This window comes from Mesoplodon densirostris, chromosome 5 (genome assembly GCF_025265405.1).
Source record: "Mesoplodon densirostris isolate mMesDen1 chromosome 5, mMesDen1 primary haplotype, whole genome shotgun sequence".
Classification (NCBI taxonomy): Eukaryota; Metazoa; Chordata; class Mammalia; order Artiodactyla; family Ziphiidae; genus Mesoplodon; species Mesoplodon densirostris.
The window spans coordinates 3,493,597-3,508,210 of NC_082665.1; the positions used below are offsets into that span (position 1 = coordinate 3,493,597).

The 14,614-nt window shown below is 45.5% G+C and overlaps 1 protein-coding gene across 2 annotated transcripts in view; it reads right to left on the minus strand.

Annotated features, from left to right (window-relative positions):
- UBASH3A (ubiquitin associated and SH3 domain containing A) overlaps positions 1-6,989 on the minus strand; it is a 41,672-nt gene extending 34,683 nt beyond the window's left edge. For both annotated transcript variants that reach the window (XM_060099714.1, XM_060099715.1), the window contains exons 1-3: positions 6,877-6,989; positions 4,850-4,903; positions 1,928-2,114 (exon numbers count right to left, since the gene is read on the minus strand). In XM_060099714.1, coding sequence (XP_059955697.1) covers positions 1,928-2,114; positions 4,850-4,903; positions 6,877-6,989 — 354 coding nt within the window. The remainder of the gene's footprint in view (positions 1-1,927; positions 2,115-4,849; positions 4,904-6,876) is intronic.
- Positions 6,990-14,614: the final 7,625 nt, after the last annotated feature.

A 14,614-nucleotide genomic window follows, 5' to 3' on the forward strand; every position in this document is an offset into this window, starting at 1 on the left:
TGTCGTGTCTGTGTGTGTGTGTGTGTGTGTGTGTGTGTGTGTGTGTGTGTGTTTTGCGGTATGCGGGCCTCTCACTGTTGTGGCCTCTCCCGTTGCTGAGCACAGGCTCCGGACACACAGGCTCAGCGGCCATGGCTCACGGGCCTAGCCGCTCTGCGGCATGTGGGATCCTCCTAGACCGGGGCACGAACCCGTGTCCCCTGCAACGGCAGGCGGACTCTCAACCACTGCGCCACCAGGGAAGCCCTGTCTGTCGTGTTTTTGCAGTCCTCGTAGGGCCTGGAAAGCACGTGGTGCCTGGAGGGCACTCGCCTCATGTAACCTGGGAGCATGGAGCCACGTTATACACCGACCTGTAGATGACGGCACTATGTGGTGGCTGAGCATCCTTATTTTACAGAATCAAAGGCAAAGAGTGAATCCCTGTTACATTCTTCTGTTGGAAAGGGGCACTCAGCCACCAGGGCAGGGTGGGATGTGGGGTGGGCGTGAGGGGGCAGCTACCTCGAGAGAAGGGAAATGTGTGTGTGTGTATCTACGTGTATGGTGTGTCTGTGTGTCATGCTGTGTGTGTCTTTGTGTGTATATCTGTGTTTGTGACGTGTGTGTGTGTGTGGTGTGTCTGTGTGTGATGCTGTGTGTGTCTGCATACCTGTGTGTGTGACATGGTGTGTGTGTGTGGTATGTCTGTGTGTCTGTGTGAGATGCTGTGTGTCTCTGTGTCTGTGTATGTGTGTATGCGTGCACAAATGGACACGCCTCGACAGGCTGGGAGGAAGAGTTGGAGGCCCCAGGCAGCTCTCTGGCTGTCACTGTCAGGGCCAGGCATGTCCATTTCTAAGGTCATGTTTGTTGCTGGCTTCACTGCCTCTCTTTTCCCTGATGAGCTCCTAGGACAAGCCAGGAAGGATCCTGTCACAAATGCCATCAATGTGCAAGTAGGGTGACCAACTCACCCTGGTTTGCCTGGGACTTCCCTGGTTTCAGCACCTGGGACTTCCCTGGTTTCAGCACCTGGGAATCCCTCCCCACTGGCCCTGGCAAATGAGGATGATTGTCAAGGGCTTTGGAAGATGCTGCTTCTCCTGGGGCATCTTCTGGAAGCCTTCCTGCACAGGTTTGCATCCCCTTTTCCGTGCAGCGCAAAGGAGCCTGGAACAGAGGGCCCCTTGGGCCCCGGTGGGACCCTTAGAGTTTGCTGGCAGTAGAGCCGGGGTGGGGCCAGGGTGTGCCCTCTGTACTTCTCTCTGGTCGGGAGCCACAGTGGTGTCTGCCCCTCCTTCTCTCATTCTCATGCCTCCCTCTTGTCTTTTGAGCATGCCAGGTCCTTCTCACCTTCCCAGGACCCCATCCTGGGAGCTGGAACTGGCTCTCTGAACATCTTTCGAATCAGAGGGCTAGTGCCCCAGGCAGGGAGAAGTCTTACATCTGCGGCTGGCTAACCCGTTCTTCAGTGGATCCATCACACATCTGTGAAGCTCCCACTCTGTTTGAGGCATGGTGCTGGTCTCTGGGGGGCAATGGTAAGTGAATTATCCTCCTTCACTTGAGCGGTTCAGTCCAGTGAGGGATGCAGAGCTGCACCAGACACATGGCCATGCAACAGGGAAAGAGTGCTACTAGACTTAGAAGCGGGAGGATGGTGGGAGCCCAAAGGGCAGCAACCTCTTCTGCCTGGGGAGCTAGGGAAGACTCAAAAAGGGAGGGGATAAATGAGTTGGGTTCTGAAGGATGAATAGAAGTTCACCAGACGAAGATGAGGAGGAAAGTAAAGGATATCTCACACAAAGAGTCCAGCTAACACCACCATCGTGGACCACCCTGTGAAAGTAAACCCCTCAATTTTGCCCCATCACCACCTAGTTATGGCGGAAAATGACTCAGCTGCTGTATTAATGAACATTAAAAACTCCTTGGACTGACTCACCGTGAAGAAGTCACAGAGCGTTATGTGAGGGAAGACCTCATGGGCTCTGTTCTTTGCGCACTGACGCCTGCTCTCTCTCCAGAACTCTTGAAGTTTGTCCATCAGGGGTCCCGTGGGACAGAGGAAAAGGGCGTACTCCTGGGGGATGGGGTCGTCGAGAGAAGGGTCATTGCAATGGCAGTGCAGCCTGCAACAGAGAATGGGACACTTTTACCTGGCGTCGTGGCCAAAGGAGTCTTTCCCCATGGAGGACACAGGACAGTGGTGACAGCAACTCAGAACAGCGGGCCGTGCAGAGCAGAGGTGTCCACGCCCGGGCGGGACTTGCCGAGCACGAGGCTGAGTGTGGCCGCAGAGCAGGTCAGTGTCCAGCCAGGTCTCAGATCCTGGCTAGTCTGATTCCCAGGCCAAAGACCCAGAAAAGTAGAGAAAGGTGACAGAAACACTCAAAACCTGGTCTTCTAATGGTCTTTGTGGGCCAGTCATCTCCTTAGGGTTGAAAATTTTGTGGAAAAAACCTCAACTTTAATTTTATCTCCAACTTCAAATTAAGTGTAAAAATCAAAGCCACAAAGAACTGGACGGAACTTAGGTGGCTACTATATTTTCTTTCAATTCAGAAATTTATTTTAAATACTAAGAAAAAAAATCCTAGGATAAATGACATAGAGTCCCCAATTCAAGTTCCTTTTAACCAATAATAAAAAAAAAATTGGGGCTTCCCTGGTGGCGCAGTGGTTGAGAGTCCGCCTGCCGATGCGGGGGACGCGGGTTCGTGCCCCGGTCCGGGAAGATCCCACATGCCGCGGAGCGGCTGGGTCCGTGAGCCATGGCCGCTGGGCCTGCGCGTCCGGAGCCTGTGCTCCGCAACGGGAGAGGCCACAACAGTGAGAGGCCCACGTACTGCAAAAAAAAAAAAAAAAACAAAACTTGAGGCATCCACGAGACACTAATTTTCTCACTTGTCAAATTAGCAGAATGTCTTTGAGAGGGTAAAAGTTATGCTTAATTGTGTCAAAGGTGCAGTGAGACTTAAGGATGAATTTCTGCAACCTTTACATATAGCAATTGGCTAAGATGTGTCAATAGCCTTAAAATACCCCTTCCGTTTGAACTAATAATTCCACTTCCAGAAATTTATCCGAAGCAAAAAGTATAGATAAGACTTCCTATAACATATTTATTGTATGGTTATTTATAATAGGAAAGAAGGAAAAAATGAGAAAAAAGGTAATAACTTTATCATGAAGTCATTGGAAATTATGGATTTGAATAATTTTTGATTGACTCAGAGAAGTGCTTGTGATATAATATTGAATTTAGGAATCAGCGTACAGCCACTGGAGAAAACATAAGATACACACAAATACCTTCTCCTTAATAAAAAAATACCAATAGAGGAAGCTATACCCCTTCCATTGTAGCTCACTTCCCCTTTTCTAGAGGAAACCTCAAGTCTTAATCTGCTTTGTTTTCTTCTAGACATTTAGGTAACAAATCCACAGATAGCACTTGTGTGTGTTTTATATAAATTATAAGCTATTGTTCAAATAATTCTGCAACTTGCATTTTTTACTCAACCCTGTGTTTTTGTAATCTCTCCACATTGATACACGTACATCTGGGGAAGTTTGTCAGAATGAACCTTCTAAGGTCTGTATAAAAGTGCATCATCTACATATGTAATATCTCATCCACCCATGCCATTGATGGACATTTAAATTGTTTCCTTTTTAAAAAATTTCACAGCACTGTGATCAAGATCTTTGTACATGTCTTTTTAGGTCCTCTGTGTTTCTCCAGGGAATGTACTTGGACATGAACTTGTGGGTGGCAGCTACACATTTTCAGGGTTGATATTCACCGCTATTGCAGCTGAGAAAGTGAGAGACCACCTTCCCCTCATTCTCACCAACACTTGAAGCCGCCTTTTGCTGTTAACGGCATCCTAATTTGCAGCCCCCCGCCCCCGATTAGGAGTGCGGCTGGGCCCACTCTCACAGAATCTAGGGGACCCACCACCTCCCTGTTCTTCGGTGGGTCTGCTGGGCTTTCTGGCTCAGTCATCACTAGCACGACCCTCAGGGCAGTGGGTTTGGTTTTTAATTGCAATTCTGCAATTGACTTTAGGGTTAGCCTAGCCCAGAGGGTCCCGGGTGCTTCCCTTTGTCCTGTACGGGGCTGGCATTTTTGCCCTTGGCCTAGAGTTTTTGGAGGAGGAGGGGGTTCCCGCTGAGGACACGCTGAGCCCTCAGAGACCTGGTGCCTGGGTCTGCCCTCCTGCTCTGGGGAGGGCACCCCAGCCTGGCGGGACCTGGGGCTTTTGTTTGATTTTCACTGCAGCTATTCCGGGGCGGAGCACGAGGGGACTTCCCACCAGAGGCAGAATGATGCCATCATGCCACACGCGGGCGGGACTGAGTTTTAGAGAACGGGGTGTCCTGTTTGATTCCCAGGGCAGGAAACCGAGGCCCGTAGCAGCAGGAGGTTGGCAGAGCCGCAGAGCTGAGGGCTGGCTGAGCCTCCGGGGACCCAGAGCTCCCCCCCGCCCCCAGGCACCTGGCACCCTGAGGGGCAACGTGCGAGGCCTTGGGGGACATTCAGCACCACCTGCAAGTTCTCGCCCCATCAGAGGTGAAGACAGTGGCAACCTCGCCTTCATATCAGCAAGGATGGCTCTCCCCTATTTACTCAACAAATCGCATGGATATTGTTCTTCACTGACAGGCACATTTGGATTAAATCAGACTTTTAAGTGAAGAAAACGTTGTTCAAAGTTCTCTCTCTTTTGTTTTCCATGTTAACCGGGGCCTCTTTATTCCTTTCCCTGGGTGCTGGGTGGGCGGCATGGAGGCTCCCCGCCCCCTGGAGTGTCCTGGGCACTTCCCAGCACCCGCCCTGCAGAGACCTCACTGCACCTACCAGTCTGACGCCTCCGCCGCCGTCTTCCTCCCAGTCGCCGCCAACGCCTTGAGCCTGTGGGGAGGGAGAACGCGAGGAGCTCTCAGAACCTGCCTTCTGCTCTTTGGAAAAGGTCAGAGAGACAGGAGTGTCCCTGCAGCACATGGGACCTTAGGGGGTCCCCCCCAGGGGCTGGACGGCCAGACCTCACAGTGGGATGCAGTGCCCAGGCCTCCGCCCTCCGTGTGGCATCACTGTGGTTTTGGAAACGCAGACGCCCTGCATCTCAGCCCGTCATTTTCCTTCCCTGGCCCCCCCCCCGACCCAGACCCTGGCACAGAGTCCAAGGGCTCCTGTCCTGACCACCCACACCTGAATCCCGCATCCCCATCCCTCCCCAATGCACCTGCTCCCAAGCCAGGTGGACCTGCTCTTGGACCCTTGAGTCGGCTGTGCAGGGCCATGTCCCAGGCTTGCACACGTGCCTCCCTGCCAAGATTAGGCCCGGTGCCAACATGCCCTGGGGGAAATGGCACGGGGTCTTCCAGGCTCAGCTCAGATGTTCCTCTTCCAGGAAGCCCTCCGCAAACCACCCAAGCAGGATGCCCGTGCAGCTCTCCTGCCCTTCCCCACCGCACATATGGCCACCTCGCTCCTCATCTCAATGGACTTGAGTCCATCTAGCTGATCCACTGGACCGCAAGCTCCCTGTGCCTAACCAAGTCTTACTCAGCCTTGAAACTGGGATGAATGTACACTGAATGGAGTTTAACTGAAGGGGACTGAACTGGACAGAATGGAGTTTGGTGAAGGTAATTCATCCAGGAATTCAGCCTGGAAATAGCCGGAGTTGACCAGGCACCCAAGATGGCCAGTGCCCAACGCTGCTATTTCAGAGGATACTGGCGGCGATGAGGCTGCCTGGAGAGGTTAACAGGAGCCTTACCTGGGTGCTCGCGCCTAAGGGAGACGTTTAAAACACGTTTCTCCACCTCCAGCACGCAGCTGTTTAAACTGGAAGGAATTTTGAGTATGTCTCCGATGGTGGCTTTGGTCACGTAATAAAGCTTGAGTGTTGCAAGCGTGAGTGTTACTGGGAGTGGGGTTCCAGCCCTGCCCCTCCAGAATCTGCCCTCTCTGGCCTCGGTGTCCCCGTCTGCCCCTGACGGACTGTGCCCGGCCCACGGCAAGCACCCTGCCCATGTCTGGTTCTGTTCCCGTCTCACAGACCCCCGCTTTACTATGAGCATAACATGACAACAAAGTCCTGATTTGGGCTGGGGAGGAAAGGGGTCCAGCCTCTGTCATTCCACGCAGTTGGGCAAGGGTTTGTCATCTGTCTAAGGAGAGTTTGTTCCCCCCAAAATCCGAGGTTACCTAAGGGGACTTATGATGTGTTTCCCACATGAATAAACACGTGAAAAGCACCAGATCTAAGAACACTGTGGAAGCTGCAACCTGATGTCGGTCTCAAGCTCATTGCTTTGGGGGACCCTGTCCTCTTCCGGAGGGTAAACTTCAAGGTGGAGTCGTCTCTGTGTGGCCCTTCTCCTTGGACAAGTAGGGTCATGTCCACCCTGCTCGGGGAGTTCCTTAATCATTTCGTCCCATCATCAGACATTCAGGAGAGTCCCCCCACTAAGGACAAGGGGTTTCCCTGAATATTTAGAACTACATTCTTGTGTATTTCAAGAAGTCCCAGCATCAGAGACCCACCCGGCTTTGGGGCTTTCAAATTCGAGTCTAAAGAGCTGCCTCAGATTCACTGAGCTGCCCACAGAGGTTGGTACAGCCAGGCCGCTCCAAACCCTGCTTCCAATTTTCACAAATTTCAAGGTCCTTCCATCACCAGCCAGCAGAGTTTGTCTTTAAAAGGCAAAGATAGTGTCATTTATAAAAGCAGAAAAGGCCTCATTTTGAGCCGCTCTCTGGCCCTGCATGGTGCAACCCTTGACAGGAAGTAAGTGCTCTGAACCACCTGCAGTTTTGTGGCCCCAGAGGGGCCAGCTCAGGGTCCAGGGCACATGGCCAGGCAGGGCGGTACTCACGCGGTGTGTGCCGGGAAGCCCATGCCCAGGAGGGGGTCCAGGAGCGAGGTGGTGCTGCGGCCCTTGAGCTTGTTGGAAACCTTGGCGTAGATCTGAGTCTCACCCGCTGCCATCTCTTCCTGATGCTGACTGAAGTGAGCAGATAAAGCAGGGAGGGAGAGGCAGGGGAAGCTGAGGCTGAGGCTGAGAAGAAAAACCTCAAGCCCTTTTTGATCTTTCTGACAAAAGCTAATATCCTGTTTGCATGAGCTCTTGGTTTTCAGAATTCTCTTTGCAGACTGTGGGTGTAAGGTCCACCAAGCCCCTTCCACAGTGGGGTTTGGGGTCCAGAGGTCCAACCGAGTACCTGCATGGGATCGGCCTTGGCTCTGACTTGGGTTGTACTGGGGAGCGAGTCGGCCTGGGGGGGAGGGGGCAAGGTGGGGGAGGGGAAGCCGGTGTGGGGTTAACCTGAGCCACTGGATCTTAGCTTCCTTATCTGCAACACTGCATCTAGTGTCCCTGCTAGCTCTAAAAGTTTTGGCTCTTTTAGTTATTCATTGACTTTTTTTTTAATTTAAAAAAATTTTAAAGTTTAATATGCATGCAGAAAAGCTGATGAATCCTACTGGTACAGCTCAATGCGTTTTCACAAAGTGAGCTCACTAACCTAATCTTCCAAGACCAGCAACAAAACAAAGGTCCTCAACCAGGGGAATTTTGGCCCCCATCCCCAGGGACCACTGGCAACGTTTGGAGACATTTTTGGTGGTCCCAGCTGGAGGAGGGGGTGTTTGCTACCTGCACCCAGTGGGCTGAGGCCAGGAATGCTGCAGCGTATATGACAGCGAAGAACGGTCCAGACCAAGATGTCAACAGTGTCAAGGTTGAGAAACCCTGTTCTAGAACATCACCAGAACCTCAGAAAACCCCTGGCCCCCAGCGTCATTCCCCCAGCCTCCTAGTTTTCTCCTCCCTCCCCCAAAATGTAGCTGCTGTGCTCACTTGTATATTAATTTTGCTCATCTTGGAATCTGACATAAACAGAACCATATAGCATGTACTCTTTCATGTCTGATTCCTTTTGCCCAAAATTACGAGTGTGAAATTTATCCACGTTATTGAGTGTAGCCATGGTTCACGGTATTGCTGTGAACTATCAGGTAAACGCACCATAATTCATTTCTCTAGTTCTCAGTTGATGTACATTTGGGGGGTTTTCAGTTTTGCTGCTGCACACATTCTTGTATATGTGTTTGAGTGCCCCATGCATGCATTTCTGTTAGGTACCCGTCTAGGTGTGGGACAGTGAGGTCATAGGACATGTGCATCCTTCATTAGATACTGCCAAGCAGTTTTATAAAGCCGTTGTACCCACCTGCCCCCTTGCCAGCAGTGGATGAAAGTTTCTGCTGCTCTACAGCCTTGCCCACACTTGATGTTATCAGTCTTTCAGCCAGTCTGGGGCTGTCTTGTATCTCACTCTGGTTCTAATTTGCATTTCCCCAAATGTCAGTGACACTGAGGACCACGAGACAGGCTACTGACCCTCTGAATGTCCTCTTTGGGGATGGGCCTCTTCTGGTTGTCCGCCATTTTTAAATTGGATTGTTTGTGCTTGCTTATCAATTTGTGGAAACTCTAGAGATGAGTCTTTTGTTGGATGCCTTTACAGGTAACTTCTTCCAGGCTTTGGTTTGCTTTTTTAATCTCTTAGTAATGTCTTTGGGTGAAACAAAAGTTCTTAATTTTTTTTTTTTTTTTGTGGTACATGGGCCTCTCACTGTTGTGGCCTCTCCCATTGCAGAGCACAGGCTCCGGACGAGCAGGCTCAGAGGCCATGGCTCACGGGCCCAGCCGCACCGCGGCATGTGGGATCCTCCTGGACCGGGGCACGAATCCATGTCCCCTGCATCGGCAAGCGGACTCTCAACCACTGCACCACCAGGGAAGCTCAAAAGTTCTTAATTTGAATAAAAATTAATTTAGCAATCTTTTCTTTTATGGTTAGAACTTCTTACATCTTATTTAAGAAATCATTGTTAATCCAACACTGATGAAGATAGTCTCCTATGTTTTCTTCTTGGAGCTTGACCATGTTTGTGGTTCATATTTAGCTCTATGATCCCCTTGAATTAATTCTCTATATGGTGGGAGGTAGGCGTAAAAGTTCACTTATTTCCCTATACCTTTCTTTATTCATTGAAAAGACCATCCTCTGCCCAGTGAATTGCAGTAGAATGCTTATTATAAGTCAGTTGACTGAATATGTATTAGTCCGTTTCTGACTCTATTTTGTTTTCCTGTTTGATTTGTTCATTTTTGTGCCCACACTACACTACTTTAATTACTGTAATGCTAAGGCCTCTGAGTTGTGTTTTCTACTTCAAGATTGTCTTGCTCCTCTGGGCCCTTTGATTTTTCATATACATTTAAAAATCAGGTTGCCATCGTGAGCCATTGGAGAGTGCAGAAAGACCCTCATATGTAGCCAAACTGATTCTCAACAAAGGGATCAATGTAATTCATGGGGGAAGGGGTAATATTTTCAACAAATAGTGCTGGAAAACTGCATATTGATAAGGGAAAAGTATGAACCTCAACCCTTTCTCCACATCATGCCCCCAAATTAACCCAAAATGTATGATAAACCTAAATGTAAAAGCTAAAACTGTGAAACTTCTAAAAGAAAAAGCCTTTGCTATGTTGGAGTTTGCAAAGCTTTCTTAGTACATAAAGAGCATGAATCATACAAGAAGAAAATTCATAAATTGGACTGCATCAAAATTGAAAACATCTGCTCTTGAAAAGACATCATAAAGAAAATAAAAAGGCCAGGGCCAGACTGGGAGAGAATATCATCATATATACGCCGGACAAAGGACTTATATCCAGAATATATAGAGAATATAATATAATATACCTCAAGTCCCCTACATACAAACGAGTTCCGTTCCAAGAGCCAGTTCGTAAGTCCAATTTGTTAGTAAGTCCAACAAAGTTAGTCTAGGGACAGAACTAACACAATCGGCTATATACCGCTGCTTTTACCCTTGCTTCCAGACATCCTGGGCTTGAAATAAAGACACTATACTGTTGTACTCTATACAGTACTGTACAGTAAAGTACACAAAAGCACAACCACTTGTAGAGGATGCACGCACCTGACAATGTACGCTAGACACGTGAACTAACTTACGTGATTGGACATGCGAACGCATGTTTGCATCTTTGACAGTTCACAACTTGAAGGTTCATATGTAGGGGACTTACTGTAATTGCATATGTATCTATTGTGTGTATTTACATTACTATAATCAATAATAAGAAAACAAACAATCCAGTTTAAAGATAGGCATAAGATCTAAATGGACACTTAACAATAGAAGATACATGAACGGCTAATGAGGATGTGAAAAGATATTCAATATCATTAGTCATCGGGGAAATGTAAATTAAAACCACAACGTGATACCACAACACACTTACTAGAAGAGCTAAAATTGAAAAGACAGACAATACCAAGTTTTGACAAGATTGTGGAATAACTGGAACTCTCATAATGTTGGTGGGAATACAAAATTGTCCAACCAGTTTGGAAAACATTTTGACAGTTTCTTATAGTTAAACATACATTTGCTATATGATCAATCCATTCTTAGCAATCTGTCACAGAGAAATGAAAATGTATGTCCACAGTAAGACTTGTATATGAATGTCCATGATGGCTTTATTCACAAGAGACCCAAACTGGAAAGAATCCAAATGTCCATCAACTGGAGAATGGATACACAAATTATGGTATATTCAATCAATGGGATAACATTTATCAATAATAAGTAACACACCGCTGATTCATGCAACAGCATGGATGAATTTAAAAGAACATTTTGTTGGCTGAAAGAAGCCAGACACAAGATCATGCATACTATATGATTTTATTTAAATGAAATCCTAAAAACGGTAAAACTAATCTATAGAAACAGAAAGCAGATAACGTGGTTGACCAAGACTAGTGTATGCAGGGGTTTTGGGAGGATAATGGAAATGTCCTATTTCCTGATTTCGTGGTGACTATATAGGTGCATAGATGTTCAAGACTGACTGAACTAAACACTTAGGATGGGTGCGTTTTATAGTGTGTAAACTAAACCTCAATAAAATTGATTTTTAAAAAGGAAAGGGAAGGAATCCAGAGGAAAATAAAAAGCAGTATGCCAATTTCCACCAATAAAAAGGCCTGCTGAGATTTTGTTGGAGATTTCGTTGACTCCATAGATCAATTTCAACAATGTTAAGTCTTTCATTTCATGAGTATGGTATATCTCTCTATTTATTTAATCTCTTGTAGTAATGCTTTGTAGTTTTCAGTGTCTTATACTTCTGTCATTAAGTTTATTCCTACATGTTGTATGTTTTTGATGCTATGGTTTAAAAATAATTTCAGTTTCCATTTGTTTGCTGCCAGCGTATAGAAATACAATTGATTTTTATGTATTGACATCACATCCAATAATCTGGCTGAGATCACTTTTTTTTTTTTTTTTTTGCGGTACGCGAGCCTCTCACTGTTGTGGCCTCTCCTGTTGCAGAGCACAGGCTCCGGACACGCAGGCTCAGCGGCCATGGCTCACGGGCCCAGCCGCTCCGCGGCATGTGGGATCTTCCTGGTCCGGGGCACGAACCCGCATCCCCTGCATCGGCAGGCGGACTCTCAACCACTGCGCCACCAGGGAAGCCCTGAGATCACTTATTAATTCTAATATTTGGTAGATGCTTTTGGATTTTCTATGTACACAATTATGTAATCTTCAAATAAGGACAGTTTTCCCCTCACTTTCTAATATTTATAAACTTTATTTCCTCTTCTTGCCATATTGTCTGGCAAAGACCTCCAATTCCATGTTGAATAAAAGTGGCTTTTTGGTAGATACTCTTTATCAAATAAAAGAAATTCCTTTTCACTCCTAGTTTACTGAAGTGTTTTAAAATTTCATTAATGGATATTAAATTTTATCTTATGCTTCTTCTGCGTCTGTTGAGGTGAGCATATTGTTTTCCTTTTTTATTCAGTGAATGAGGTAACTTACGTCAATTGACCTTTGAATGTTAAATCGATCTTGTTTTCCAAAGATAAAACCTCCTTGGCTATAATACGTTATCCTTTTTATATATCGCTGGAATCAATTTGTTAATGTTTTGTTTAAAATCTTTGCATCAATATTTGTAAGTTAGCTTGGCCTTTTATTTTCCCTCCTTGTAATTTCCTTGTCAGGTTTTGGTATCAGCAGTGATCAACTCATTCTGACTTACCTGTGACTTTGTTGGTCTTAGCACTGAAAGTTCCCATCCTGGGAAAACCCTCTCAGTCCCAGGAAAACAAGGACAGTTGGTCACCCTAGTGTCAGCCCTATTCTGGCCTCATAGATGAGTTGGGAGTGTTATCTCTTTCCAAATTCTCTGAGTTTTTGTAAGTTTGGTATAATTTCTTTCTTAAATATTTGAAAAGATTTATCAGTGAAGTCATCTGAGCCTAGAATTTTCTTTTTTGGGGAAGTTTTAAACTATGGATTTACTTTATTTAAGCAATATAGGACTATTCTTCTTGTATGTGTTTTATTAAATTGTTTTTCAAGGAATTTGACCATCTTATGTAAGTTGCCAAATTTCCAGGCACTTCCAATTCTGCTACATAGTTTCTGTATCCAGATTGTTATCTTAAAAAATAAAAGTCAGTTATTTTACCAGCAAAAATGGGTTTATTCGAGAATAACAGAGAATTGCAATTCAGGACAAGCAAGTCACAGTAAAAACCACAGGCAAGTCTAAGAAACAAAGGAGAGGAACATTAGTTTATAGTAAAAAGGAGGAAGCTGGGAGGGCTTACTCTGAACTAAGTCCATTGGATAAAAGTGAGAATTCAGGGTAATGATGGTTTTTCACTGGCTGAGTTACCGGGGTGGTCAATTTCTTGTAGGAGATGCAATGTGCATCTTTTCCTGTTGGGGCACATAATTGGTGATTCTTTCCTTTTGGTGATCCTTCTGCTGGGGTCTGTAATTGAGAATTCTTCCTGTAATTGATGTCTACCTGTGTGTCTGTGAGAACTCCCACTTCTGGCCTTCCAATTCCATTTTAGTGAGGTTTCCCTCTTAATTTTCACAAGGTTTTACAATATTGGTTTTATTATTCTTAGATATTTGATTATTATTGATGCACTGTAAAGTATATCTTTTAAAAATTTCATGTTCCTACTCTGTTGCTGATAAATCAAAATACTATTGATTTCACATTATTTTACACTCAACTTATATCCACAAGTCTTACTTGACTTACTTATTAATTCTAAAAGTTTATCTTTAGAATTTTAAAGATATTCTTTGTGCAAAAATAATTTTGTCTATGAATAATACTAGCTTTATTTCTTGTTTTTTAACCAGTGCATATTCTTTTCTTTTAAAAATTCTCCCTTCCTTCCTTTATTCCTTTCTTTTTCTTTCATCTTTTTTCCTTTTCTTTTTTTCTTTCTTCTTCCTCCTCCTCCTTCTTCTTTCAGTTTTATTGCACTGGTTTGGCCACCAAATATTGAATACATACGACATATAACTATAGAGTGCATCTCCTTATATTTTTGTCCACCTCAGAGGAAAACGTTTCAATATTTCACCTTTAAATGTGAAAAGTAAAAATTATATTTTAAAGTAATATCTTTTTCCTTTGAGGATTTCAAAACATGAAATAATTTCAAAATCAAATGAATTATAGACCTTAAATTTGAATGTCTGAAAATAGGCAAAGCTTGTTACCCAAAGGGAAAAAAGTAGATTTGGGGTCTGAAATAGAGCCTCTCCTCAAACATACTTTTCTCCTGTAAGAGTAAACCACTTTTTGAACAATGGTGCTTATAACACATTAAAATGTAATTTTTAAAAAATATCTTTTCCGTGTAAACAAGGAAGTGCCCTATCTAGCTTAATTCCTTTCTCTTAGACTGAAAAGTTATCTTCAGAGGCCAACAGTGAAAAGACTAAAGCTTCCTGATCAAAGATTTCTACTGGGGCTGAGCCCCAAAGCCTCCCTTCACTCACTAAAGGAATCAAGGTGGAAACAGACCACACCTGTAACTCAAGCTGTGTGAAGATGGTTACTAAGGCTTCACAGCTTTGAGAGGAGTCCTCGGGGGAGGATGCCCCTTCTCATACCTTCAAACCAAGGCCTCTGAAGACATTAGCTTGGTGAATATCAGATGCCAGCCCTACGTATGCTGATTTCTGTTTCCTTAACATTTTATTTTGAGTTTGATGGAATTGAATTGTAGGTAACCTTTCTGAAAAGCTACTTTATGGTGGTAGAACTCTAGCTACCTTCATGGGTTCTTTCCCTAATACCCCCTGGTGAATTGTCCCAATCTTTGACTTCATCTGACCCACATGCCAACATGTGAACCCATGGTAATATGACCTCGTGGTTGCTTTTGGTTTTCTGCATGTCTACTCAGTATTGTCCATCCACCTAGGTTTACAATCAGCTCGAATACATGGAGGCCCATCACACACTCACCATTGTGCTGGACACCCAAAGAGTACATTCTAGACTCTTGTCCCTCGAGAGCTGTACCACACTTGGGAGCGCCGGCTATGACACTCAGGTAAAAGCAAAGAAAGGATTAAGTTCTAAGTTTCCTGTCGCTGTCTTTGAGAGCAAATACTCCTTCAGGGACTGGGGAGGGTAGTTAGGACAGATGTAATGAAGAGATGTA